The sequence below is a fragment of the Macaca fascicularis genome, chromosome 1 (genome assembly GCF_037993035.2).
Source record: "Macaca fascicularis isolate 582-1 chromosome 1, T2T-MFA8v1.1".
NCBI classification, from domain to species: domain Eukaryota; kingdom Metazoa; phylum Chordata; class Mammalia; order Primates; family Cercopithecidae; genus Macaca; species Macaca fascicularis.
In genome coordinates, this window is record NC_088375.1 from 126,026,224 (window position 1) to 126,053,630 (window position 27,407).

General features: G+C 42.9%; 1 protein-coding gene and 1 long non-coding RNA gene across 2 annotated transcripts in view; one reads left to right on the plus strand and one right to left on the minus strand.

The window, feature by feature from the left end:
• LOC135971956 (uncharacterized) overlaps nt 1–22,578 on the plus strand; it is a 32,719-nt gene extending 10,141 nt beyond the window's left edge. The window contains exon 3 of the long non-coding RNA XR_010588400.2: nt 22,241–22,578. This is a non-coding gene — a long non-coding RNA (uncharacterized lncRNA). The remainder of the gene's footprint in view (nt 1–22,240) is intronic.
• On the minus strand, nt 811–21,106 carry LOC102144343 (NBPF family member NBPF4). Its single transcript, XM_074000479.1, is given in 15 exon segments — nt 811–1,145; nt 4,076–4,290; nt 6,305–6,541; nt 9,619–9,791; nt 10,537–10,588; nt 11,575–11,744; nt 12,567–12,618; nt 13,598–13,737; nt 14,327–14,412; nt 14,578–14,654; nt 16,056–16,267; nt 17,132–17,204; nt 18,245–18,459; nt 19,365–19,464; nt 20,881–21,106. Coding segments are annotated over 15 exon segments (2,034 nt in total). The 5' UTR covers nt 21,059–21,106; the 3' UTR covers nt 811–1,091.
• Nucleotides 22,579–27,407: the final 4,829 nt, after the last annotated feature.

Genomic DNA, 27,407 nt, shown 5'->3' on the forward strand with positions numbered 1-27,407 from the left:
AGAAATTAAAATTAATTTTGGATGAAAGTTAAAATTTGGGCAGGGAATATTGTTCTTTACGAAGAATGCCAGCAAAGGCAAGTATAAAGTAAGATTTTGAGATAGAAAATTATCAATGTACAAACATAAATATAGTAACTGACACAGGCAGGGGTGATTAATTGATGATAAAATACTCAGAGGAAGACCGTTAGAATACAGGATATTGATACTATTTCAAACCACTTTCCAAATTATTTATAAACAAGGTGTCTTTACAAGGGACAGAGCTCCTAGACCGCTCCTTTACCAAGTGACCATCCTAGTATCGCAACAATGGGGATGGACACACTGGGCCTTCTCTGCCTGCAGATGGACTGAGGTAGGAAGCTCACAGCATGGACTCTGCAGAGTTCCTGGCAAAATGTTTATGCTGAATTTAATCATGAGGACATTTTCAGATAACTTCAGAATGTAGACCATTGAGTCACACAGTTGACCTGTCCTCTACAAACATTCCATGTGATCACCATTAATGACAACAACAAACAGATGAAGAGATGTTTTGGGTTCAAAATGACTAAAAAGGCGTAAGCTACACAGTCTTTTTACTCTTTTTGAGCCCAAAATGTCTCTTCTCCTTTTTGTTGTGTTTTTGGTGGTGACATGGACTGTTTGAAGGGGACAGGTCAGTTGTCCTGTTCAATGTTCTACATTCTGCAGTTGTCTGAGGGTTACCTCCTATGAAACTCAGGCTAAGCGTTTTCAGCAAGAACATGGCATTGTTCATACTCTGCCCTGGCAGAGTTCTGGCTGACATGCAGTCTCCTGCCAGCAGCTCCTGACTCCTGTTCTCTACACGATGGGAATTGAGAGGAGCAGGGCTAAGGCCTGTGAATGCTGTTTGTCCATCTGGGCATTGGTCTCCCTAGGCATTGATCACAATTGGAGGGGGATGGACTGTGACTTCTCAAATCAAAGGAGCGTAATGGGTTGAAATAATCAAGAGTATTCTGTGTCTAAAATTCAATCCTCAGTGAAGGACCCCTGCAGTATTGTGTTTGGATTTGAACTTGCTTTGCTGTTTTAGTTGTTTTCATCAAGTGGAAAAGCTACTTTTTGTGACATCCTTTCATCCTTTGCATCCTTCCAGCAGTATTTGGTATCTGTAGGAGAGAGAGAGTAAAAAATCAAATGAGCATTTTTGTCACGTCCTCCTGATGACTGAGTCTGGGGAGATTGCTAAGTAGAGATATATCAGGGGCAAACTGATCTCTTGCTGGCAGGGTGAACTGAAGGGTGAGCCGCGGGATGACTGAAGGGGGAAGAGCCATCCACAAATGAGAAGAAAACACTCCTGAACTTCCCTGAACTTCCAGTCAGCCTGGGGTGCAGGATATAAGGACCCCACCTATGCCCAACCAGCGGCAGGGGACATCAGCCCCTTTCCTTCTGATCCCCTCTGTCTGGAGCAGAGTGATGGCTTTTCCTCCCTGTGAGGATGTGCTCAGCATCCATCATGCCTGCCAAAAAACAGAGGGGAGCAGAAGGAGAGGACCCTTTGCAGAGAAACCCACCCCATTACAACTCCATGTCCTAGTTTTCTAGGGAGGAACGGGAGGGCCATGGGAAGAACCCTGGATGTCAGAAGCAGCAGGGACCTCAGACAATATCCACGTCCAGTTCCATCTTTTACAACAGAGGAGTAGTGATGCCACAGGGGTAAGACTGAACTAAGGGCACATGACTTGCTATTGATGACCCCTGAATTAGAATCCACCCACTAACGCCATTTCAATAAAGATTAGAGAAAGCGAGAGGAAAGGCTGCAATCTGGAGGTATCAACAGTCACGAGAAGCGGTTGGGTCACCTTGGCTAGGACAGGAATATGATTTTACAAATAAATATGAAGTTGCTTCTGCTTCTTTGGTTGGTTAAAAAAATTAAATGAAACAAATATAATTATAAGTATTTGTCCAAAGGGAATCAGGAAAGAAACGGAATTTTTAAAAAAGTGACTCAAAATGGAGTTAGTAAAGAGAGAGCTGGGACTGTAACCACGGCCCAACTTATTTTCCCTAATGCCCTGAAGTTGTTCCACATCTGGTTCCACCTTAAGGCATTTCTAGAAACATTCTCAATATCTAGAGCAAGAAAACTCTGAAGTACAAAGTGAAAGGCATTAGTTTCTCCCCTCCCACTTACTGTTTTCCCAAAGTACATTTTGGGAAAGGTTTGTTTTTAATATTTTATGCCAGTGTGAAGAGAGACATGAAGAAGGATTCATACACAATCTCCTGCAGAATTTCAGTCTTACTTTGTTATTGTATTCTCTTCAGGAAAGTGAGATCAATGAGTTCTCTTTGGGGATTTTGCAGAAGGACAATAACTGACCAAAAGTGAAATTTTCACATTGCAGTGGTGAGCCCATGAGTGGGCTATAAAATGGGTGTGGGGAAATGTAAAGTGGAAGTTTTCTTTTAAAATGCAAAAGAAAATACTAAATTCCAGTATATGTAATGTGGGAGGTATTATTTCTGTGCATTAGGTGTTAACATACTGACTATTTCTTATCTTTTATTCAAAATTGAGCAAGTGTGCTTCAAGCAGAGGCTAAAAGTCTAATCTATTAATTTTCTTGTTTTTCTTCTTGATTTTTTCTATGCTATACAAACAATACTATTGAGAGGGGAATACAGATCCCATCAAAGGCTGATGGATACTCAGCCTTTTCTGTGGAGTAGCCACACATATGGGACACTTCCATGTTAGTACCTTGAGGTCACAGTAGGCCAGGGGTCCTTGTCATCTTTAGCCACATATTAGAGTCACATGGGAGCATTTTAAAACTCCAGATGCTCAAACCACACCCCAGGCCATGTAGGTGAGAATCTCCAGGTGTGAGTTCAAGGCATTCATCTTAATTGAAATCTCACCAGGTGCTTATTACGTGGCAGCAGGATTTAGAGATACTAAATGGACCAGCCCAATTTCCCATCATTTTCTTCCCTTTCCCCATTTATCTCATGATTGGCTTTGTTCCCAGTGGTTCCATGGATTGTAGCCTTCTCCTTGACAATTTCAGTTAAATCTCTCTCTTATCAATTGGGCTGGGCCAAAGCAAAAACTGTCATGTAGACAGATTCTTGTCTGTCATCTTGTATATGCATAAAGCTGGTCCTATGGTCACTTTTCTCAATATTAATTCATAAAATGCTCTCTCATATGCACTGGCCTCAAGATGCATCTGACTTGCATTTTAGACCCTTCACTGGACTTGTAGAAGTGGAAATGAGAATAAAAAGGAGAGAGGTTGGAATGGTGAACCTCATGATGTATGCAGTTTTGAAGTCCTGCCCTCTGCACGTGCTTTAGAACTGATGTCCCTTTAGAATGTCATAAGTGTTCTCTGGTTAACGTCAGCTCAAGTGAGTCCATGAGGTGAGAACACTGAGACCCTGGCAACTCGATCCACATTGACACTAGGCTGCACATCTGGGGCTAAAGATTAACCTGACTCCAGGCCAGTGGGGAACTCCCGCCTGTGACCCTGGTTGTAATTTTGTTTCCTATGTGGGGCTCTTTGTGCGTAGTTTTAACACTTCTCATTCAGAGGAACAAGTGATGATTAAGAGTTGACTTAGTTGGATTTCTCAAAAGAAGACTCAAAAGGAAAATCGATGTGTAAATGATGTAATAAAGCAATGATTTCTGCAGAAAGAGGCAATGGAGTTGGGGATGAAGGGAGGAAAGGTAAATTTCCCAAGAGAGGGTGATTCCAGGCAAACGACCCTGTGTTCAGCAGCTTAAACTATGCACTTGGATGAGGACAAGGAGGCCTGGCTCTCCTGTGGCCATGAGAGGGACAGTCAAGACACTAGAAGAAGGAATAGAGCAGAGTTCTGAGAGCAAAGAGGACATGAGGACAGAAAGGGCCTGTCAGGGTGGGAACCCGTGGGACACAGAGGTAAGACCAGACAGAGGTTAGAGCAGCTGTTGGAGAGAACAAACGGGTGAGAAAAAGCAGTGGGAGAATGAGCTGTCACCATAGACAGAGAAATAAGGAGTGCAGCTATCAGCCATGGATGTGATTACCTCTGCACCCTAAGCTTGCAGGCCAGGGAATCTGCATGCCAGTCTCCACTTGCTGAGCGGGAGTTTTCTTTTGATGATCTTAGGTTTCAGGACACTGGAGGCGTGAATCTGGCCATTGACTTGACGCCCTTGTGTGTTGTCTGCTGAGCCGTCAAGTGCATCATCTCCCAGCTGGGGAGGGTTCTTCATCCCCAGGGAGGGCTCTAAAACCAGCTCTGAAAATAAAACCACGGCCAATGGGATCCACTGGTACCCACGATCTTACTGTGTCTTTCTCTTCCACCCAGAGGACATCAAATCAGGAAAGTGGCCTTGGAGAAGAAAGTCCAAAGGGTGAGGGGAAGCCAATAGAGTCACTTTAATATTTTCTTTTTTCTTGATCTTTCCCACATTACTGAGCAACGGTAAGATTGCCAGGAGTCAAAGGCATTGCCAATTCACAACAATATTCAAGAAACACAGGATTAAGAAACACAAATAGCTTCTGGGTAGATAAGGCAAAGGCAAGGAAATAGCAGTGTATGTAGGCTATGCTTTGGGGAGAGCAGAGATTACAAGAATCAAAGTTAAATCAGAGTTGCGTTCAAATAGGAGATGGGAATAGAAGGGCCTGGCAGGGTGGCAGCCCATGTGGCACAGAGGTGAGACCAGACAGAGGTAACAGCAGCTGATGAGAGGAAAGAATCAGGAAGGCTAAAGCTAGAGAATTTACAAAAGTTGCATCATTATATGATCTACTGCATCTATATACACCCTATGTAGTATATACACCAGATATACATAGTCACACATAATAGGACAAATGATATAAATGCATATATCTGTACATGTTAATTTAAAGGAAAAACATTATATAGGGATTTGGGAGAGATTGAATGTCACAGTATCATCACTGTTCTGGTCCATTGAAATGGGAAAAAAAATTAGAGACATGAGGAGAATAAGAAAGAAAAGGTGTGGGAGAAACAAATGACCTGGTAGACAGCAGGGAGAAATCACCAGGTGAAGGAAAATATTAATGAAACAAAAGGCATTCACTCTGTCCTCTTACCTGGTGCCTGGTTCAGGCTCTGGACTCCAGGGAAAGTGAGCAACAGGGAGTGTGTCTGAGCCAGTGGGGTGAGTCTTGGCTGGGGGTGTGAGAATCCACAGAGTTGGAAAAGAGAGTCCAGTGGGAAGAAATCAGTCTAAATAAGTCATCCCGACATGTGTCAGTGACTGTGCATCCCCTGACACTCCCTGAGCGCCTTCCGTGTGTCCTCTCCACGGGCCCAGATGGTGCTCGTTATCTCACGCCACCCTCCCTCCTCCTGAGGACAGGGGTCCCCTCATTCCTCAGCCGAGGGCATCGCCTGACAGATGAGCACCAGGCAGCCCCAGGGGCTCCAGGAGGAGATACTGAGTGGGACGGAGAGTGAGAATGAACACGACCCAGGTTTTAAGGAAATCTGAGCAGAAGTGGATCCCTGTGAGACGTAAACTGAGGACATGACCGTGGACATGAGTGGAGAATTTGAACTAAATGGAATTTCATAAAACAGACTGATGTGAACACTTTCCATGTGAAAGTTGCCCTTTTATTTCAAAAAAAGCAGGAAAAAAGGAGAGGAAGCTGGACATGTCAGGAGACTGAGTGTGGGCCCAGGATTTACACTGTTACTCAATGTGCCTCATAGGTTGTTACTGAAAGTGCCTGATAGGGGAAAATTGGCTTCATGAGGGATGGGGAAGGAGAGGAAGAAAACTGGCAGAGGAGTCTGTGTGAGAAAGGAGAGGAGGAGGGGCCCTAGAAAGCAGAGATCTTCATAACTGCTCTACCTCAGAGGAGACATCATCCGTGAAGTCACTTTCTAAGTGTAAATTGAGCAGAAAGATAAAAGGATTAGATAACACCTATTCATAGGTTTATGGGGCAATTCTTATGGAATCAGGCCCTTTGGAAATTATAATAATTAATATTCCCAACAAAGATTGCAGGTAGATATTATTTTTCAGCTATCTCAGATGAGGGAACAGAGATGTAAATAGCAAAAACACAAAAACCTAAGCTAAAGTCAACAAGCAGAAAGTGGCAAACCCAGAACCTTTGCTCATCTCACTGGGTTGGAGCATCATGAATTTCATCTTGACCCTGAGGAAGCACAGAGTGGTCCCATTCTCTCCTCCACCCACAGCACCGTGACCACCAACACCTGGATTAGATCTTCATGACGCCGTTTCCTTCCCTACCTTGGAAGGGCCGTTGGTTCCCAGAATCAGCATTGGCTGTGAAGCTGCAGGTGGTGGAGGAGGGGCCCCGCCTGGCCAAGTCATTTCCATAGTAGAACCCTTGATCCAGCTGTAGTCTCAGACAATTGGGTGCCAGGGTGCTTGGCTCCAGCTGTGCCTGTGAAGCCTGCACCTGTGACAGGTGGTGGCTCAAGTCTCCACTCCAAGTCCCTTGGGGACAGTCTACCTGGGTGGGAGCTAAAGGAGAAGGGGTTTCAGTAGGAACAATCTGAGTTTTCCCTTTGTTACGCATGCCCTGAACACGCATCCCTGATGTCCCTGCTCTCAATAAAGCCACACAGTGACCCATGCCACACAGACAGACATCATGTAAATGCAGGCGATGTCACCTTTCCTGTCTGTGCCTGGGGACGCTGACACAGCAGATGCCCAGGCTGGGGTGTCCCTGAAGTGAAAAACCTCTGCTTTAGCCCAGAGGGCTTTGGATTGTCTAACAAGACCATCCAGATTATTCTTTTATTATTCATCTCCTTCCTGTGCCTAGAGGGAAAGTTCTAGAGAGCCCTCAGAGTGCAGGAGAGGAGGAGCTGTTTTTCTCCCCACACAGGGTTGTAAGAACAGGCCAAGAGTTAGAGCTGCGAGGGTTTGAGAAAGAACCACGAGAAAGGGGGCTGGGAGGCTACAGACCAAACACTAAGTGAGGCAAAATTTCTGGGTTCTGGGACATTTTGAATTTCCCATTGCCCATAATGGTTTGACCCTCTACCCACACATATCCATCCTATTGCCATATAGTGGGTGTCAGCAGACAGAGGCAATGTAGGAGAGGGACCAGTCCCTTCCCAGAAATTCAGGGGCCACAAGAGCCACAGATCAGCATGTGCGGTTCCTTAGGAAGGTCACAGAGGACACGGTCCTCACATTACCCACTGCCCCAGTGGCGTTCGGGTGGCACCCCTTAAACAAATTCTTTCCATTTCCCCAGGGAGAGGAACACACATTCTGAGTGGACTAAGAAAAGACTTCCAATGACCTCATGCCAGTCCAGGTCGGGTTCAGGATGGGGACTGGGTCTGCGGAGACGGGGTCTGCAGGGACAGAGCCTGCAGGGATGGGGCCTGCAGGGCGGGATCCACGTGGCTGTGGGGCTCCTCTCTCTCCTCCCCTCTCCATATCCTCATTCTCTGCAAGGTTTTCTAAGTTTTCTTAAAAATGCCTTAGTGTCCTCAGCTCTAACATGGAGATGACACTGCCCACTTGGAAGTGTCCCTTGGGCCCTGAATGGGTTATAGCAGGACAGAGCTTGCTGGCAAAGTATACAGCTTGCTTGCAAAGGTGCAAGGTGCAAAAAATAAATTTTAATTGTTTCATGAATCACTGTGATCCTAGAAAAGCATTTGCTTTTTTTGAAACTTAGGAAGAAATGCAAAATGGGAAAGGGGATTGTCCCAGTAAGAAAGGCACTTACTGACCAAAATAGAATAGAGGCCAACGTCTTTGTTGCTAATTTCTTTCTCTCTGTGTGTGTGTGTGTGTGTGTGTGTGTGTGTGTGTGTCAGTATGTGTGAGACACTGGGTCTCAGTTCACTGCTCAGGCTGGAGTGCAGTGGTGCATTCGTGGCTCACTGCAGCCTCAACTAACCAGGCTCAGGGGATCCTTCCACCTCAACCTCCTGAGAAGCTGGGAGTACGGGTGTTTACCACCATGCCCTGCTAATTCTTTTTTTGTGGAGACAGGATTTCACCATGTTACCCACACTGGTCTCAAACTCCTGAGCTCAGGTGATCCACCTCCTTGGCCTCCCAAAGTGCTGGAATTACAGGCGTGAATCACTACACCTGGCATTTTTGCTAATTTCATTACAATGTAATCCAATATACTGGGAGACGTCACAGAGTTACTTGCTCTTACAAGAAGATAAAGTAATGGGTAAAAGCCCCAACAATGCCCATCAAATTCCCAGAATAGAGGTTAAAAAAAAAAAAAAAGAGAATGAGCAAGAAGAAATGAAAACTGGAGTTTGTTTTTACACGTCCTGTGGAGCTGCTACCTCAAAGGGCACTTGCTCAGAGGAAGGGTTTTCTGGACGTCGTGGGGACAGGAACCACTCTGCTTTGCTCATCGGTTACGCCAGAACCTCATGAGGGACACTAGTTGTTGATGATTTTCATGAGAATATAGCACTGTGACCAAAACTTGATTGAAACTAAAAACCCACACGTGGAGAAAACCACTGGAGCTCTGCAGAGGATGCAAGCCTGGGCACGCATAGAGGAAGGGACGCTGGACTGCGTCAGTGGAGGGAAGACCCCTCGGAGGAAGTAGAGCCACAGTCCCCAACCTTTTTGGCACCAGGGTCTGGTTTCATGGAAGACAGTTTTTCAGGGACCAGGATAGGGGGGATGGTTTTGGGATGATTCAGGTACATTACATTTACTGTGCACTTTATTTCTATAAATATTACATTGTAATATATAATGAAACAATTATACAACTCACCATAATGTAGAATCAGTGGGAGCCCTAAATTCGTTTTCCTGCAACTAGATGGTCTCATCTGGGGGTGACAGTCACTGGGAGACAGTGACAGATCATCAGGCATTTGATTCTCATAAGGAAAGCACCATCTAGATTCCTGGCATGTGCACTTCACAATAGGGTTCGAGCTCCTGTGAGAATCTAATGCCCCTGCTGATCTGACAGGAGGTGGAATCCAGGCTGAAATGCTCTCCCAGTGCTCACTTCCTGCTCTGCGGACCAGTTCCTAATAGGTCATGGACCCATAACGGCCCATAACCCCATGGCTGGGGATCCCTGAAGAAGAGAAACTAGCTTGGGACACAGGAATCATGAAACAGGCCTCCAAATAATTGGGCAAAACTCCCAGCATAGGTGGATGGCCAGAGAAGAGATAAGGACATGTAATTAGCAACATAATTTCAGAAAAGACAGATGCCCTATCTTAAAGAAGGAGGTCTGTTATATAAATTTCTCCAGCTGAGCTACTGTGGCCAAGAATTTGCAATAAACCCTCACCACTCCCCTCCCTGGCCTGTTTTGATAGCCACAGCCTGCTCTTGTCAGAAGGAGCCAGGTGACAGAGGAGTCACTTGGGACAGGAGAAGAGGACGTTCTACCCAGTGGATGTCTGTGCTTAAAACTGCATCCAAGAGCCAGATTCAGAACAAGCTCAGTGTCTAGGGCCTGCTACAGAGATGGTCTGTCTCAGCTGCACAAGTTGCAGGAAACAAAACATATAGAGGCTGCCTGGGAGGACAGTGGAGCTTTGTGACCTCCAGGCTGGAATACTCACAGGCTCCATCCAGAGCAGAGCAGGCAAACTGATCCTCCAATGAGTACAATGTGCTGCTATAAGGCTGGTGGCAGTCAGATAGGTCATGGTGAACTGAGGGCATCAAGTAAACTTCATCCACGGAGTTCTCTGGGATTTCCTGCTCCTTCACCTCTGGCAACTCCTGGCTGAGCCTGGGGTAAAGAAGACAGAAGATAAACGCCAGAGAGAACCAACACCAATGCGCCCAGCTGGTTCTATAGGGAGGGCTTCAGAGAGGCCCAGAGGAAGCAAAGTACAGTCTCCTCAGAGAGATGCAACCATCCTTCCCTGTCTCAAGGAGGAGACGCATCATGACAGGCTCAGCCAGTGCACTGGGTAGGCAATGATCTGGGGAGGAAGGTAATGGAGTGATCCCTGTGGGAAACTGCCAGGACACAGTGCATTCGGCACTTTTGCATACATTTTGTTGAAATTAGCATCAGTGGCCAAATGAATGCAGGCTCTTCAGTCTCCACAGACAGAGTTCCTGTATCCTTAACATCTCTTGTTCTCAACATTGTGAGCATGACATGAGTTATTTTAAATCACTTCCCTGGTATGGAATACTTGTAAACATGGTAATGCCAATGAGGCAGACATCAGATGTGCAACTCAACTTCTCTTTAAGCAAAAAGGACAGAAAAGGGAACTGCAGAAAATGTGTGACTGATCAGTTCAACAGAGTCAACTGAATGCAGATTAGTAGAATTGAAATGAATTAATAAGGAAGAAATACAAATACAGGTGTACAATGAAAAGAGTCAACATAATGAATACGGCTATTTCATGGTTGGCTGAACAGATGGAACAGGTATATTCTGCATGCTCTGATTTTCCCTGCATCCGAGACTCCGGATATCAACACTGTATTAACTGTCCCTGATTCCTCAGAGTTACCTGGGGCACGGCGGGTCTTGATCTTCTACCTCCTCTTGATCCTTTTGAATTTCTGTAAATACATTGACAAAGGGACAGACACATGAAGCAGGTTCCCCCACACACAAACAATCCACTGTGCAATCCTAACATAGGAACATCAGTTTCCTCAGTGAAAGAAAAGGACACTGTGAGAGAAACATTCCAGGAGGCCTGAGGTCCTGTCATGAAATCTCCCTGTTCCAGAAGATCATTATCCCAACATCATCTGTTCTGATTTTGTGCCAATAGTTATGCAAATTTTTCACACCAATTGAAGGCAAATACTCCAGCTGCTTTCTAGAAGGAAAACTGTAATATTCAGCCTTCTATCATCAAATACTCACGTTGTTCATGGTTGCAAGGAGTTTAGACACTGAAATTAGAATGCAGGAGGGAATCTACACACCCTCCAATCAAAATGAATCTTTGGTACTACACAGAGACATTGGGTTTTCGTGACATCTAGGAGTGACAAGGCCCAATCTTGTTTCTAGAAACTTAACCAAAGGTAATGGACAGTTCAGCTAAAACAGGGTAACATTAAAGACATAGAGAATGAGGCTAGGTTCTTTGAAAACTGAGTAATATCTTTAACAAAAAGTAGACAAAGATGCCACTGGCCTTGGGCAGGCATAGAATCTCATAGCACATGGTTGGGGAAAGAAACCTGTAAGGAACACAATAGCTGGCAAGACAAATCTTATTCAGATTAAGAGACCTCACTGATACCTGTGGGCACGTGCTGCGTAGGTTGGTGTGATTTTGTCAATGTCGTGACAGTGGGCCAGGGTGACACAGTCATGGTCTGAGATGAGGAAGAGAGCAAAGCTCACTGACCCACCCCATGTCTGTGCTTCCAACTTGATTTTTGATGCTGATGCAAACTATCCTGTGTCTGTGAGTCATGCCCACAGTAATGCCATGTCTCAGTCCAGCCAGGGATGTGAGGTGCAAGGATTACAGAGTCTACCGGGGATAACAACTGGAGATTTATCGTATTCACAATGGAGTACTCACTGTCTACAAGAGCCAAGCTGACTTGCTCTTCTTCAAAACAGTACGAAGTGCTCCCATAAGGGCAGTAGGAGTGAGGTAGTTCAGGAAGGATTGAAGGAGTCGAGCAACATCCATCCAGTGACTCCTGGGGGACTTCATGCTTGTCCACCCTCAGCGGTTCCCTGCTGATCCTGTAAGGTAGGAAGGAGTAAGGATTAATCCAAGGAGTTTCAGAGCCCTGCTGGCTTCACGTGAGGCAGGAGGGTGTGATGGCAGAAACAAATGGGTCAGCCCCTTAAAGAGTTCAATATTCTCCTCTTCGTGGTGGGTCACAGTGTGGTTACCATGGGGTAGGTTGCAATACAGAGAGAGGGAAAGAGAGATGAGAGAGAGAGAAGCATCAGGAGTTCAGCAAAGTGCCCAGATCACGATTTTCTGAGGAAGGAGACTGAGTTTCTCTGTATGGTACAATCGTGACTCACTGAATATCCCGTTCCATAACGGTGGCTTCATTCCTTTCTTTTAAATGGTATTGAATTTTATGTGCAGTGGCCAAGTAAACATAGGTTTTGTGGCATAATAATATCCCCCAAATCGCAAGACATCAAGTCCTCTTTCTCTCAATATTGTGCATGGTATAACAATAATTTTTTCTACCTAATTTCCTTGCCTTGAAATGCTCACCACTGTGCTAATGCAAAATCAGCAGAAAACAAATATGCATCTCAGGCTGATGGACACCATAAGAAGAAGATACTTATTTTAAGGAAATCTGTGTGAGTGATTAGTTGTTCACAAGGTCAATTGGTTTTATGTACTGAACTTGAGAAGTTAATAAGAAATGGCAAACATTACAAGTATCACAATGAAAAATGTAAAACATGGTTAGAAAGGATCATTTCTGGTTGGCTGAAGGGATGAAGTAGGTATATTCAGGACTTTCTGGTTTTCTGTGGATATGAGTTCCACAGATATCACCCCTGAATAGACAGCCCCTGATTTTTCTTAATTACCTGGGATCAATTGTTTCTTGTCCTTTCACCTCTTTAAGATCATTTCGCTGTTCTGTAAATAAATTAAGAGAAGACCAGCCAGATGAACTTGATCACATTTATACATTCACAACCTTGTGTCCAAACCTACCTAGGGGCATAAATATACTCGGTGTGATAACAGGCTACTGTGAGATAAACTTTCCAGGAGGCCTCAGGGTGAGCCTTGTGAGAAGTCACTAGGTTTGCTTTCCTGAGCCATGGAGCAAATCTCCCTGATATGACAGGTCATCATCACAGTCCCTTCTGTCCTGAGTCACAGCAAAATGTTAACCATATCCTATTTACTAACAGATCCTGGAGATCTACTTAAATGCTTCCTAGCAGGTTACTGCAGTATTCAGTATGTTTCCTTCTGATAAGCTGTTGTTGGTGTTTTTGTAGAATGTACATTTAGAGGGACAGATTAAATCAAATGAATCTCTAACGCTACGTGGAAACATAGGCCTTTCATGTGGCAGGGAGTTCCAGGGCCCAGCCTCCTTTCAGAAACATACAAAATCTAATAGTGGTGTCATGTTCTGGTACTCACAGACCTCTTAGCTAAGACAAGCCTGCTAAAAGGGGAGGGAGTCTAGCCTGAGAGAAGTGAACGAGGGTAATGACAGCTCCAAGGATATAGATAAGGCTGCCAGTGGCCTTGGACAGGCAGAGAAACTCAGGTTATTTGAGAAGGAAAATTAGAAGTTTTCATGTGAGGTGACAGATTAAATCTAAATCAGGAGGACTGGTGGTTACATCCTGCACCCAGGCTGCAGAGGTTGGTATGAATTTGTCAGGTCAACCTTGGGTACAGTGATTTGACAATGGGGCAAAGATGAAAGACAATGTGTGGTTTTGGAGGAGGATGGAGTACAACTCTGACTCCTAGGATGCCTTCCTTCAAAATCCTAAAGCCTGGTTCTAACCAGTATGTAAGCATAGTGTCTTCCTGAAGGTATGACATCTCTCATTATGGACAGATTGTGTGGTGGAAAGAATAGGGAGCCTACCTAGGAAGCCAAGTGAGGTCTCATCCCATTTGGAATTGGAGTAATCCCTGGCAACATCCTGAGTGGAGCAAACTTTCTCTTCATTCAGTGCCAGGAAAGAGACTTCACTGTGCAGGTAATAGTTGGACATGTCATGCTGTCTAGAATGAGACAAAACACATTCCCCTGTTAAGTCCTGCAGGACTCCCTTCTCTTCAACATCCTGCAGCTTCCCGACGAGCCGGGTAGGATAGGATTGACAGAAGATTAGACCAAGAGTGATTCAACACCACAGTATGTCATGTGATTTGATGGCACACAAAGGGAGGGGTCATGGAAAGTGAAGGGGGAGTCTCCTCCAAGAGAGAAAACCCATCCTTCTAAATGTGGGGTGGATATGACCGCCCTGGAGACAGAGGAAACTCCAGCAGCAGGTGCTCAGTGCACTTGCCACAAACAAGCTGCTGCAGGAAACCCAGACTCTCCATGTAAACTAGCAGCATGACTTGCAGCAGAGAGAACTAACACAGGCCTTCACTTCCTTCACACAAATTGCGTTGACATTTACATGCAGCATCCAAGTGAACAGAGATGTTTGGGCATTCCAGACTCACAGATCCTACATTTTTAAAGTCCTGTTTTTTTCAATATTTTGACATATGAAATTTTTATTTTTAATTTTCTCAATTGCATTCAAGTACTTGCCAACATGCGGACACAAAACATACAGAAAACATATATGTATCTCACTCTGGATTAATCACATGGGAAACCACAGCTCAGATCAGGAAATCTCTGAGTTTGGTCTGTTCACCTGGCTAAAATGATTTTCAGTTCTTATCCTTGAGAGGGATTAAGAAATTGAAACCTATTCAAGTACCACAATAAAGAAGACAAGATTGTGAAAGGGGTAATTTGCAGTTGGATGAATGGATGAGACAATTTGATTCATCACTTCGTATTTTCCCTGGATCCGTGGTGTCCAGGTGTCACTATTGAACTAACAATCCACGAATCCACAGTTACCTGGGGAGCACTGGTGCTTTCCCCTCCTCTTCCTCATGATCATTTTGATTTTCTGTAAACAAATTCAGAAGAGCAGGTCACAGTAAGGAAATCACACTTCACACAAGCCAAAATCAGTGCCCAGTCATGGCGCAAGACATAAATATCCTCAGTGTAAGAATGTGACATTTTGACAGGACCATTCTGACTTATTTTCAGAAATAGATGAGCCTTCTTTCCAGATCCATGGGATAAAATCTCCCCCATCTGGTAGATCATAATCACCTCTCCTCGGACCTAAGTCTGCGCCAACAGTTAAAGAAAACTTTTCTCACAAGAATTCAAGAATTGCCCTAACTACTCTCCAGAAGTGTTGTTGCAATACTGATTTATCTCATCAAATATCATAGTCAATGAATGGTTAGAGAAATTTATATAGAAGACTGAACTGATGGATAAATTCTAAGAACCCTTGCGTAAAAAAGGATCTGTGGTGCTACACAGATACATTGGCCACTCATGGGGTGAAGAAGTCAGAGCCCAGCCTTGTTTAGGGAAACTTATAAGCAAGATAAAGGTAGAAGTGTTTATGTCCTGCTTTCAAGGTGACTGCTTAGCTGGGACAAGCTGACCTAAATGAGACCAAGGCTGGGGCTGAGAACAGTGAATCCAGAGAAACATGTCCAAATACATAGGGAAGACTGTCAGCGGCTTGTGACAGGCATAGACACTCCATGGACATTATTATTGCAAGTGACAAGGGACACACGAACCGAGCCAGGAGGCCTGACAGCTACCTCCTGTATACAGGTGGCTATGACTTTGTCACACCTGCCTGTGGTCCAATATGCTAATATTGGGGCCAGGAAGACAAAGTCCATGCCATGGGCCAAGGAGGCGAGGAAAGTTCTCTGACCCTCAAGTAACTGTGTTTATTATTCCATCATAGTGTCTTTCTTTCTTTTTCTTCTTTCTTTTCTTTTCTTTTCTTTTCCCTTCCCTTCCTTTCTCTCTCTCTGTCTCTCTCTCTCTTCTCTCTTCTCTCTCTCTCTATCTCTCTCTCTCTCTTTCTTTTTCTTTTTTTGAGACAGAGCCTCACTCTGTCACTCAGGCTGGAGTGCAGTGATACAATTATGGCTTACTGCAGCCTCTACTTCCGGGGCTCAGGTGATTCTCCCCCCTCAGTTGCCTGGGCAATTGGGATGACAGGCATGCACCACCATGCCTGTCTAGTTTTTCATATTCTTTGTAAAGGTGGGTTTAACCATGTTTCCCAAGCTGGTCTTGAACTTCTGAACTCAAGTGATCCACCCACCTGGGCCTCCCAAAGTGCTGGGATTATAGGTGTGAGCCACTGCACCCGGCTCCATTATAGTTTGTGATTCAAACCAATACATATGTATACAGCCTGTCCTTAGAATTGATCTTCCTCAACCTAGACAGAGGTGGGAGGGATAAAGAATAGAGAGGCTACCTGGGAGAATGGTTAGAGCTTCCTCCTCTTCATCATGAAAGCGTTCACTCTCTACAACCAGAGCAGAGTCAACTTTGTTTTTCTCAAATGTGATTTTGGTGCTCCTGTGAGGCTGGTTGGAGTTAGAAGGGTTGTGACTATTTGAACAAGTGACAGCACATTCCTCCAGTGAATTCTGAGGGACTTCCTTTCCTTCAGCCTTCTGCACCTCCCTGATGAGCCCAGTGGGATAGAGATGACAAAAGATTAATCCAAAAGTGATTGGAGCCCAAGAAGTCCTAGCTGGTTTTGAAAGGAGGCTTAAGGGAGTGGTCCCAGAATGCAAAGGAGAGGTTCCTTTTAAGAGGGAACAGGCAATCCTTTTCTGTCTGCAACAGAGCATGGCTGCCATGGGAACGAGAGAGGAAGTGAGCAGCTAGTGATCATTGCATTGGGTAGATAGGAGCTGAGCAGGATGGAGACTCAGTTGTCTCCGTATGGTACAGTCTTGACAGCACACACAGAGATCCAAAAACAGCTGCCACACTGTGTGTCTAAGCTGGGTTGTAGTTCACTGTGGCCACGGGAATACAGGTGTTGAAGTCATTGTGGACTCTAGAGATGGTGTGCCTTCTAGATTTTTTTTTTAATTTTAATGTTGTGACATGAAATGTAAATTTTTTTGTCTAAATACGTTTCTTCGTGTTCAACTTTGCTAGGTGCTTCCTATTTCCTCTGCTTGTTGCCTCTCTGTTATTTATCTTTACTAAAAGGAACCTAAAGACAACCGTGTATAAAGCAGCTTTGCATCTCCTCCTGACTTTCACTACAGAGAAGAAAAGTTCTCCTCTGTGTGTGCAGGAAGTCCCTAGGGCTGTGAGTTCATCTAGGGTCATGCTTACGTGTACCATGAAGACAATGGACAAGCATGTTAACAGGGCTATTTCCTTGCTGGGTGAGTGCATGAAATCAGTGGACTCTGCAGGTTTCTTATCCTGCATCTGGAATCTGTGACTACCTTCACCCGCCTTGTGTTCTTTCTGAGACCCTTTTCATATTTTACCACCCATTACCCGCTCCTGATTATTCAGTGTTACCTGGGGGCAGGTGATTCCTGTACTTTCTCAACCTCCTCATCCATCTCATCTTCATCCTCATCTTCATCAGTTTCTGCAAATACAGAAGTGTCCATTCAGATGTGTCCCACTTCATCTACGTAAGTACAGTGAGCCATATGTGTACAGAGACATGAAGATCTATGTGTGAGTCCACACTGTACTGAAAGCTCTCATGTTTTATCTCTAAAAAAATGCCCTGGCGTGTTTTCCTGATCCATGAGGCAATGCGTTTCTGATCTTGGGAGTCACCATCAAGATGTGGCCAAATATTGAAAAGACTTTTTGCTCTTCATATCACTGGAGTCTCGTCCAGGTTCTCTGAACTTCAGCAGCTGTCTCCCCAATTCTGCCACAGATCTGATTCCTAGGAACAGACTCTGGGTCCTGTCACAACTCGCATTTAGAAACTATATCTTTCTTTTAGAACAGGACAAACAACCTTGTCCCACAATATTCCATACATTACGGACTTCATGGGCCCTCCAAGTGGCTTCCATTGTGTTATCCAGGGACAACCTGTCCATGGGGAGTGATCCAGTCTAAACCAGTTCCTACCACCAAATGCCACCACATCAAGTGACTTCTCCAACACGACACAGTGAGGGGCTTTATCTCATTGAGAAATATAGTCATAAGTGTTCCTACATTTGAATGCCAGAGACAATTTGTTTGCCTTCACAGAATCAGACATAGAAACCCAGGAAGGATAAATTAATCAGTTGCCCACAGTTGCTAAAGACATTGCTGAAGATAGAGCCTGGGAACCTTCACTCTTAGTCTGGGTCTCTTTTCACTCTAACAAGCTGCCTCCTGTCACAGCCTCCTTCCTGTCCTTTAAAACTGGACAAATGCTGCCTCTTGCTTCAAAGACCATATTCCATCAAGAAAGGAGAAGACCTTTGCAATACTGTGACCTCCAACCCCATGGGTTTCCCATCTCTATTCCTACCCAGGAAGTCCTGATCATGTCATGGCCACAAATGTTTACTGGAAAGATACACTACCCATAAAGTTGTCATTGTGGAGGTGTGGAGGTCTGGGGACTTCCATAAGCCTGGAGCTGTGTGTCATCAGGGCCCATGGCCAGCTTACCTGGGCTCAGCTTGTGAACAAGGTGCTCTGCTAGCCGGCACCCCTCAGCCAGCTGCTCTCGGAGGTCCTGACCCTGGGACTTGTCAAGGTCATCAGGAGCGAGGAGGGCCTTGAAATGCTGATTCAGTGAGCGGGAGGCATCTCTCCCTTCCTGTAACTTCTCCCGTAACTGGGTCAGCTCTCGTGCCTGAGAGTGAACCAGGGCTTTATATTGCCTAAGGTGAGATAGTAGAGAACATTTAATAATGGAAAGAGATGAGTGATCAGTTCTAATACTGCAACAGAGGTTTCTTTCAGAATATCCCCAAGGAGACCTCCAAGTAGAAAGTCAGAACATGTTTGGGGAGATATCTGTGGCCAAGAGAAAGAAGAATATATGTGTTTGTATACACATACACACACATATAGACACACACATATATATACACATACATATACATATATATACACACACACACAGAGCCTTCTGATATATCAGAGAGTGCTTCTGTAAGATCCTCGATAATGTTCCATTCACCTTTTTCTTCTGTAAACAAAAGTCGATGTCTTCCTAAATCAGTTCCACAAGAATGTCCTTTGAGTTCCTCACTTTGGCCATTGGCATCTCTATGTGAAAATTCACGTAGCGCATCTTGCAGTGACTAGACACAAGCCATGCACAGAAATGTGGCTGGGTGCAGATGGGGTGAATTGAAAAGATTAAAGAAGAAAAGAATGACAGGGTCAAGAAGGCAACACTGATTGAATGAATGAAACGCCGCAGTCAGTCACGAGGTGATTCTGACTAAGAGTAAAGGTGGTGGTGATCGCACACCATTTTGAGTATCCTAAATGCTTCTGAGTGGTTCACTTGTTTTTGGTTTATTTTGTGTTATGCAAATTTTACCTAAACAATTAGTGGCTTCAAGAAGAGAAAACAAGGCTTAAGAAACAACTGCAATCAATAACTTACTAAGATGACTGTTCTCTGTTTTATAAATGTTTGTGTGACATGTTCCTGCCATGTAAATGCTTGCCCTTGTCCTGGCCCAGCTTAGCTCTTAGTTCTCCCAGCTGAGTTGCTGCACTTCAGAGATTCACACTCCTGCCCATCTGCCTGCCCCCAACGGGGCCTACTCACCCGAGCTCCTCAGCTTGTCTGAGCTTCTCTGCCAGCTTCTCCGTGAATTGCTGTTCATCCCTCAGCACAGAGTCTATGATGTCTTTGTACTCTTCACACTCTGAGAAAAGACAGACATGCCTGCCTCAGCGGAAGGCTGGACATGCTGCTGGGATCACTGCCTACAGGGCAGGTGGCAGCATCCATCCCAAGGATGAAAGCAGCCCCAGTACCAGGCTCCAGGCAGGCATTTCCACATCTTTATTTATCAACCTCCCAACTTTCTGTTATCTGATACTCCCCAACTTAGAGATGGGAAGAAAGAAACTCAAGGGCCCATCAAGTAGCTTGAGAAGATGATTCACCTGGAACAAGGCAGAGTCAGAATTCACAGCCCCTGAGGTCTGACTCTGAATCTTGGGTCACTTCCCCAAGCCTTGCAGCCTCTCCTGTAAAACACTGCGCTGGGGCATGAAGTAATGATATCCTGCACAGTCGGAAAGACCCTTAGCACTATGGGACTCATGGTTTCCCTTGTACCGGGAATTTCAAGTGCAAATATATGAAACATATAAAAAATCATATCTGGATATAATTGCATAAAATATGAGGCATAAGACCGTGGGGCAACAATAGAAATATGCCCAAATACTAATAAAGTTAGAATTAAGTTAGAAACAGTAGAATGAAGAACTAATAGAGAGTGTTTTCTCTGTTCCAAGAACTGTTCTAGAAAATGTAGAAGCAATAGGTCATGTAATTCATTGCAGTAATTTATAGAGGTAGGTATTATTATAGTACCCAATGAACAGATGAGGAAACTGAGGCACAGAGAAGATAGGCAACTTGGATGGAGCCCAGGAGACTGGCCCAGGGTCTCTGCTCTGCACACTACACTGCTACCTCCACAATGTCTTATGTGCCAGCTTTCTTCCTCTTTAGGAACAAGATCCTGTGCCCCAGGAAGCAGGGCTTCCCTCTCACTGGGACACTCCCTGCTTTGAAGGGTGTCACAGATACCACAGTTTCTGTTAGGAGCAGTCTTTTCTTTGAGGTCCTTAGAGTGGGTACAGTGTACGGTTGCCACGTTTCCCCCAAGAGTCCCCAGGACGGAGCTTTGCCTATTGGGCCTCAAAAAAGCCCGAACTGAATGGAAGTTCATTAGTCCCAGATATTTCGACCAACAGACTAGATGTTATATGTCTGCAGGATCTTGTATGGTACAGAGAGAATTCTCATAAACATGATTTAGCCTCTTACTCAGGAAAACAGGTGGTTCTGTGCCTGTGTCAGCAGTCAACATGTTGGATTTTAACTCTCCTCTCACCTCACACCAGACTGCAAATGTGGAAAAGTTGCTAACTACTTTGTGCCTCTGTTTTCCATGTTTAACAAAATGAGGTTAAAATACCCACTTCTATTGTCCTAGAAGTATGGGAAGGATGACATTAATTTTGATGAAGAGACCGTTCAGTTTCTCAGAGAGAAGACAGGTGGTCATTCATCACTTTCATGATGGTGAATCTATAGAACTTACTGTATTTCTTCAGCTGGTTGGCCAGGGAGTAGGCAGTAGCTTGAGTTATAAGGAATTTCTCTTTGAGGTCTCGGAACTGCTGATTGCTCTCTGCCAGCTGGGAGCGCAATTCCTTGTTGATTTCTAGGATGTTCATCTCTGCCCTCTCGCGGGACAAAGGGTCGGCAGATACCACCATGCTGACGTTTGTGGCAGAAGAGGTAGAGCCAGGGACTGGGGAGAAGAAACCCAAACACATGATGTGTCAAAAACTAGTGAAATCAGTTAGGTTTCATCAGGACTGAGAGATGACAATAACTGGAATTGTTAACTTACGGTTGAGAAAAACTTGATCAACACCCACAACACTTTAGAGTCCTTAACCGCAAAAACAGGGTCCAGGATGCCTGAGCTCAGAGTTGAAGGCACTGCCTAAAGCTCCGACTCTGACAAGAGTGAGGGAGGTAGCAGCCAGCGTGCCAGGTAACGGTCTGCAGTTGCAATAACAGAATTAGAAGGTGGGGGTGTCATGGAATCTTAGGAGCCCTGTATTCCAATTGCCCAGCGTGTGCTGAAACACTAGGCTCCCTGGTCTCACCTGAGGGTCACTGATGGGGACCATTTCTTCAGCAGTCACTCTCAGTATTAGTGCACCCTTGTGACAATGCTACAGGCCCACCTCTTTCCTAATACATCTAAGCTTGTTCCTCGTTGCTCATCTCTTGTGTGTATAAAATCATCAAGGTGGAGATAGTTTCCCCTAAGGTTATGTTTTCTTAGTGGTAGTCACAAAGTCACCCCACCTTCTTTTTAAGGTAAAATGATCTCAATGCTTTTCCACAAGTGAAAGATATCAAATTTTAGACTGCTATGATATCTTTTGGGTCTTCTGCAGTTTTTTCTGTGTCTACTGGAAATGAATGAATAATTCATTAAAAAAATATTTTCTATCCTTTCTCAGTATTCTTGTTGCATCCCATTGTTATGTTGGTTTCTTTTCTCTTACTGGGGAAGCATCTTGTCTTTTCACTACACTTAAGACCAGTTTCACATCCCTACGTCCATAGCTCTTCCTCTATGCATGGATTGGTTTGCTTTTTTAATGTCACTGAACACTCGTTTCATACTTATCACTTACAAAGATCATTCTGGTCCCACAAGATTTCTTTTCAAGGTGTCAAGTGATGAAAATCATTTGTATATATCCCCTGAAAGCATGTGTGACCATATATCTTGGGAAGTCTTGTAAACCTGTAACTATTTTCATTTAGTTTTTCCATATATTGAAAAGAACAGGGCCATGAACACTTCTTATGGAACACTGTTGGATATATATACATTTTGAGTTGCTCTAAACCATTGATGTGTGGTTGCATTCCAGTAACAGAACCTGGCAAGATCAAGCTCATGGTCAGAGGTGGTTGGTGATCCTCAGTGTTCCTGTGCAATAGAAGGTGAGTTTGAGATGAGAGGGATGAGTAGGGGAGCGTGATCCCCTGAACCACCTCCTCACTTTCTCAGCTTTCATCCCCACCCAGATTTTGTGAGGCTAGAACTTGGGAGATTGTCCTGTAGCCCAAGTCTCCTAAGTTTGGCTGCTGGACTTGCCTGAGTTGAGGTGTGATAAGTGTGACCACGGGCTACTCAGCATTCATGTGGAAGTGAAGGGAGGAGGACTGGATCAATCCCATTGTAAAGCGTGCCTCTCAGCAGCCTGCACCATCCTCCAACTACACTGTGTAATGACAGTGCTTTGAGATGTAGCAAAAGCTGTAAATAAATCTATTTTCTGGTGTGTGTGAGACCTGATATTATACGGGAGGAAGAAAAATTTGCAAAATTTCTTCATTTTAAAAATGGTGAAACTGCAGATCAGAAAGATCAGAAAGTTATATGGCTTACTTGAGGTCACACAGGGATGAGTCTTGAGCACTGTCAATAAAAACAATCACAATATTTATTCAGTGATTATTCATAGAATCCATAGAATTCAGTGAATATTCATATAATTATGAGTAATATTAATCGACCAATTGGTACCAGGCATTTTCCCCAAAACTGCACATATTTAGACTTTGTATTTTCATCATAAACCTTAAGGTAATGTTATTATCCATAAGAAACAGGTATGAAACCTGAAGAAGAGGATAGCAAATCATGAATTTGGCCATATTTCCATTTTTTTGTTTCTGTGATTCTGGCAGAATGACTATATTGAGTCAAGGGAATAGTATTCATTACTGTATCATTTTCCAGAACAGAGATGTGCCTTACTAGAGTATTTGGAGTCAAAGTTTAGAAGTGTCTGCAACCTCGCTTTAACAGTATGGGAAATAACCTCTATTACCTGGAATTTCAATGGAACTTCCTAATATACAAGAGAAGTATGACACTTGGGTCTTCCGTTGGCTGTATTTAATTCACTCTTCTATAGAATACCAATGATTCTCATTAAGATTTCTGCCTTTTTGTAACCATGATATATATTTTTTATGGAGAAGATTTTACTCTTAACTCTATTTAGATAGAATAAATATAAGGTATGGCTTAGGTTTTATGCCCTGGACTTAATAGTTTTCTGATTTCTATTTTGAGGTTAAATTCTCATGTAAATAGAAAAATACTCATTATTACTTATAAGAGCAAATTAGTTATTGTTTTGAGTTTCTGAAGTCGAAGCACAAACTTTGTTTTTAATCTTTGTCTGTCCCCATCAGCGCCACTCATTGTCTCAGTACGACCAGGCCGTGTCCTGCACTTACCCTCGTCCTGCTGAACCATTTCCATGTGCTGTCCAATTCCATCAGTGATTCGGGCTCTTCTCAAAGCTCTCTGAAATGGGTCCATGTCTCAGGATATCAGACACTTTCCATACACAAAAGCAAGCCATACTGTAGAGTGGGCAGCTGTGTTCCAACCTCCCTGAAGTTGGCAGTGATGTCCTAGGGCAGGAAGGAATGCTTTCCCTTTTTAGGGGGTCTTTTCTTCATGCCTCAGTGCCTCTGATCTAGTGAACACAATTGTCCTGAATGTGAAAGAACTTGCTAAATTTCTGGTTTCTTGTTAGGTGGCTAGAATAGATTTATAAGACTTACTTACCCAAGTCTGCTGAAGTTTGAATTCTTAGCAATATGATTCCTTTTCTTGTAAGTTGAGCCGCTTGGAGAAAATTGGCCCTGTTGCCATGCAAAGAGATGTAAACGTAACATCTGCCCAAAGCAAGCTTGAATTTGAAACTAGGGCTTCCACTGTTTCAAAGTTGGACTGTCACTGCCTCAGGCATGTGTCCCGAAGGTCTCGTGTCTCTGCCATACTCAGGATAAAGTTAAGATGGAGCCCAGCAAGGCATGCCTCCTTCACTTCCAGGTTCCCCCAACAGTTTTCTCCTCTTTAGAGACTGCATTGAAAAACATTCTTGTTCTGCTTTTGTGTTTTGGCTTTGGAATGATGCGATGGAGCTCAATGGTTCCTACCCCCAAGTTGATCAGAGTAAGAAACACCTGGGAGGTCAGTGTAAATAGAAGTCCAGTGTCCTCCTTGCAGGAATTCTGATTCAGTGCCCTCAGGTGGGGCCTGGAATGTGTTTGTTTACATGACTGAGATGTGCAGTCCGTTTGGGGACCCTCTGATACCACGGACCTTACAGCTTATGGGATGATTCTGTTTTGCTGATGAAGAAACCAAGGCACAGTCTGTAACTTGCCCAAGTTCCCTTTGCTGTAAGTACTGGAGCCAGATCTCAGGAAGAGTCCCCCTTCTCAAATCCGCTTTCCACATTTTCCAATTCAGTTGTGTAGGTGCTTTCCAAGTAGGTGTTTCTCTCCCCTGTACCTCATTTCTGCAAAACAAACACACATTAAAACAGACAAACAAAAAACAAAACAAAACAATAAAACCTTCTTGAATTCAATTTGTTTCATTTAATACATTTCCTCACAACATGCAGTGAGCAATATATTTTGGCCACTTACTATTAATGTGAGATGCTTGTTTTTTTTTTTGAGACAGATTCTCATTCTGTCATCCAGGCTGGAGTGCAGTTGTTATTAGAGCTCACTGCAACCTCGAACTCCTGGGCACAAGCGATCCTCCTGCCTCAGCTTTCCAAGTATCTGGAACTCTAGGCACGCATCACCATTTCTGGCTAATTTTTTGTTTTAAAATTTTTTGTAGAGACGAGGTCTTGCTATGTTGCTCAGGCTGGTCTTAAACTTCTTTCACTCAAGAACTTTTCATTGAAAAGTCTTTCATTTCCCCAATGAGAAGCACTGGTGTCTTTGTTTTTAAAAACTTTAAATAACTGTATATATATGAGCATAATGTTTGAGTCTATATTCTTTGTATGTGATATACTTCTATATACTTACACTAGTACCATAGTTTTTAAATGATTGTAGCTCTAAAATGAGTTTTGAAATCCAGCAGAATAACTCCTACAACTTACTGCTTCTTCAGGATTGACTTGCCTGTTCTGGGTTCTTTGATTTTCAAATACATCTTGAAATTAGGTTTTACATTTCTCTAAAAATTCCTACTAGAAACATTAATCAGAACTATGTTGATGTAATATCCTAACAAAATTGAATCTTCCAATCCATGAATGTAATATATTTCTCTATTTAGTCTTCTCTAATTTCTCTCACCAATAGGTTTCAGGGGCTTTGTACCTGCTTCATTATATGTATTCTTAAGCATGTAATGATTTTGGATATTAATCTCTATTATTTTTTATTGAATTTCATTTTCTAGCTGCTAATTGCTAGTATGGAGATATTAAGATGACTAAATCAACGTTATGAAGGTATTTATTAGGTACAATAGACTGCACCACTTTAAAATGTGTAATCCAATGCATGTTTACAAATATACACACTAATGGAACTACTGCTACAATCAAGATATAGGAATTTCCATAAGCTCAAAGTTTCTTGTAACCCTTTGCAGTTCATCACTCTTTCAACTCTCAGGTCTGAGGAGTCACTGTCACTTTCTGGCAGAGCATTTTTAACCATTTTCTATAAATGAAATTATACCTGTGTTCTTTTGTGTCTGCCTTCTTTCATGTGTTATATTAATTTTAAAATCCATCCATGTGAGTATTTTCAGCAACAGTTAATGCCTTGTAATTGCTGAGTAGTATTCCTTTGTGTGGCTATACCATGTCTGTTTATACATTCACTTGTTTTTGGACATTTGTGTCATTCTAGGTTTGGGCTATTTTGAATAAAGCATCATGAGCATCCACATACAGATCATTGTGTGGATATAGTGTGTAAATTCCTAGGAGTGGAAGGACTGTCCATCTGATCTGTACATGTTTAGTCTTACAAGAAACTGTTAGCCAGATTTTCAAAGGAGTTGTACCATTTTTCATTCCCACAAGTATAAGACTTCCAAATGGTTTATATCCTCACTGATATGTGGTATTTTCAGTCTTTTTAATTTTAGCCATTCTCATGGATAAGTAATGGTATCTCATTGTTGTATTGATTGATCTCCCTGATAACTAAAGAGTTGAGCATCTTTTCATTTGCAAATTGACCATTTAATGTATCTTATTTTCTGAAGTATCTATTCAAGTCTTTTGAGAAATTGTTTCATTGTGCTGTTTATCTTATCAGACTGCATTATATATCCATACTATTAAAAAATCCTTTGTTGGAGATAAATATAATTTATCCTCTATTGTGGCTTCTTTTTATGTTCGCTGAATGTTACCTGTTTTGGAGATAAAGATAGAAAATCATCAAAAGGTGATTATGTATATATACATATAACTATGTTCATGTCTAAGAATCATTTATTAGACATATATGTAAGGATCTATTTCTGAATTCTCTTTTGTCTTATATTGATATATGTTCTATTTTTTCAACAATACACATTATCTTGATTTCCATAGCTGTATAGTAAATCTGGAAATAGGGAGTGAATACATTCACCATTGTTCTTTTATAATATTGCTCTCTTATTATTATTGATCCTTGACATTTTCATACAAATCAGCTTATAAATTTCTACCAAATTGCCTGTTGGAATTTTTGTTAGATTTGCATTGCATCTGGACATCAATTTGGGTAAAACTGACTTTTTAACTACAACAGCTCTTCTGATTCATAACAAGGTTTATCTCCCCACTAATTTAGGTTTTTTTTTTTTTTTTTTTTTTTTTTTTTTACAATTTCTCAAAGCAGTGTTTTGTAGTTTTCAGTGTTCTGGCCTTACATAAATTTTGTTGAATTTGTTTCTAAGCACATCATGGTTTCAGATGTTACTTTAAATGAAATTGTATTTTTATTTTATTTTCCAAACACTCATTCCTGATATACAGAAATACAACAGACTATTTATATTAAACTTACATTCTGCAATGTTGCCAAATTCACTTAATAGTTTTGGTAGATTTTTGTAGATTTCTGGAATTGTTTAAATACATAATCATGATCTGTGAAGAAAGATACCTTCAATTCTTTCTTTTCCATCTTTGCAATGTTTCTATTTATTTACTGTTCTTACTTTATTGCATTGGATAATATCTCTAGTATAAT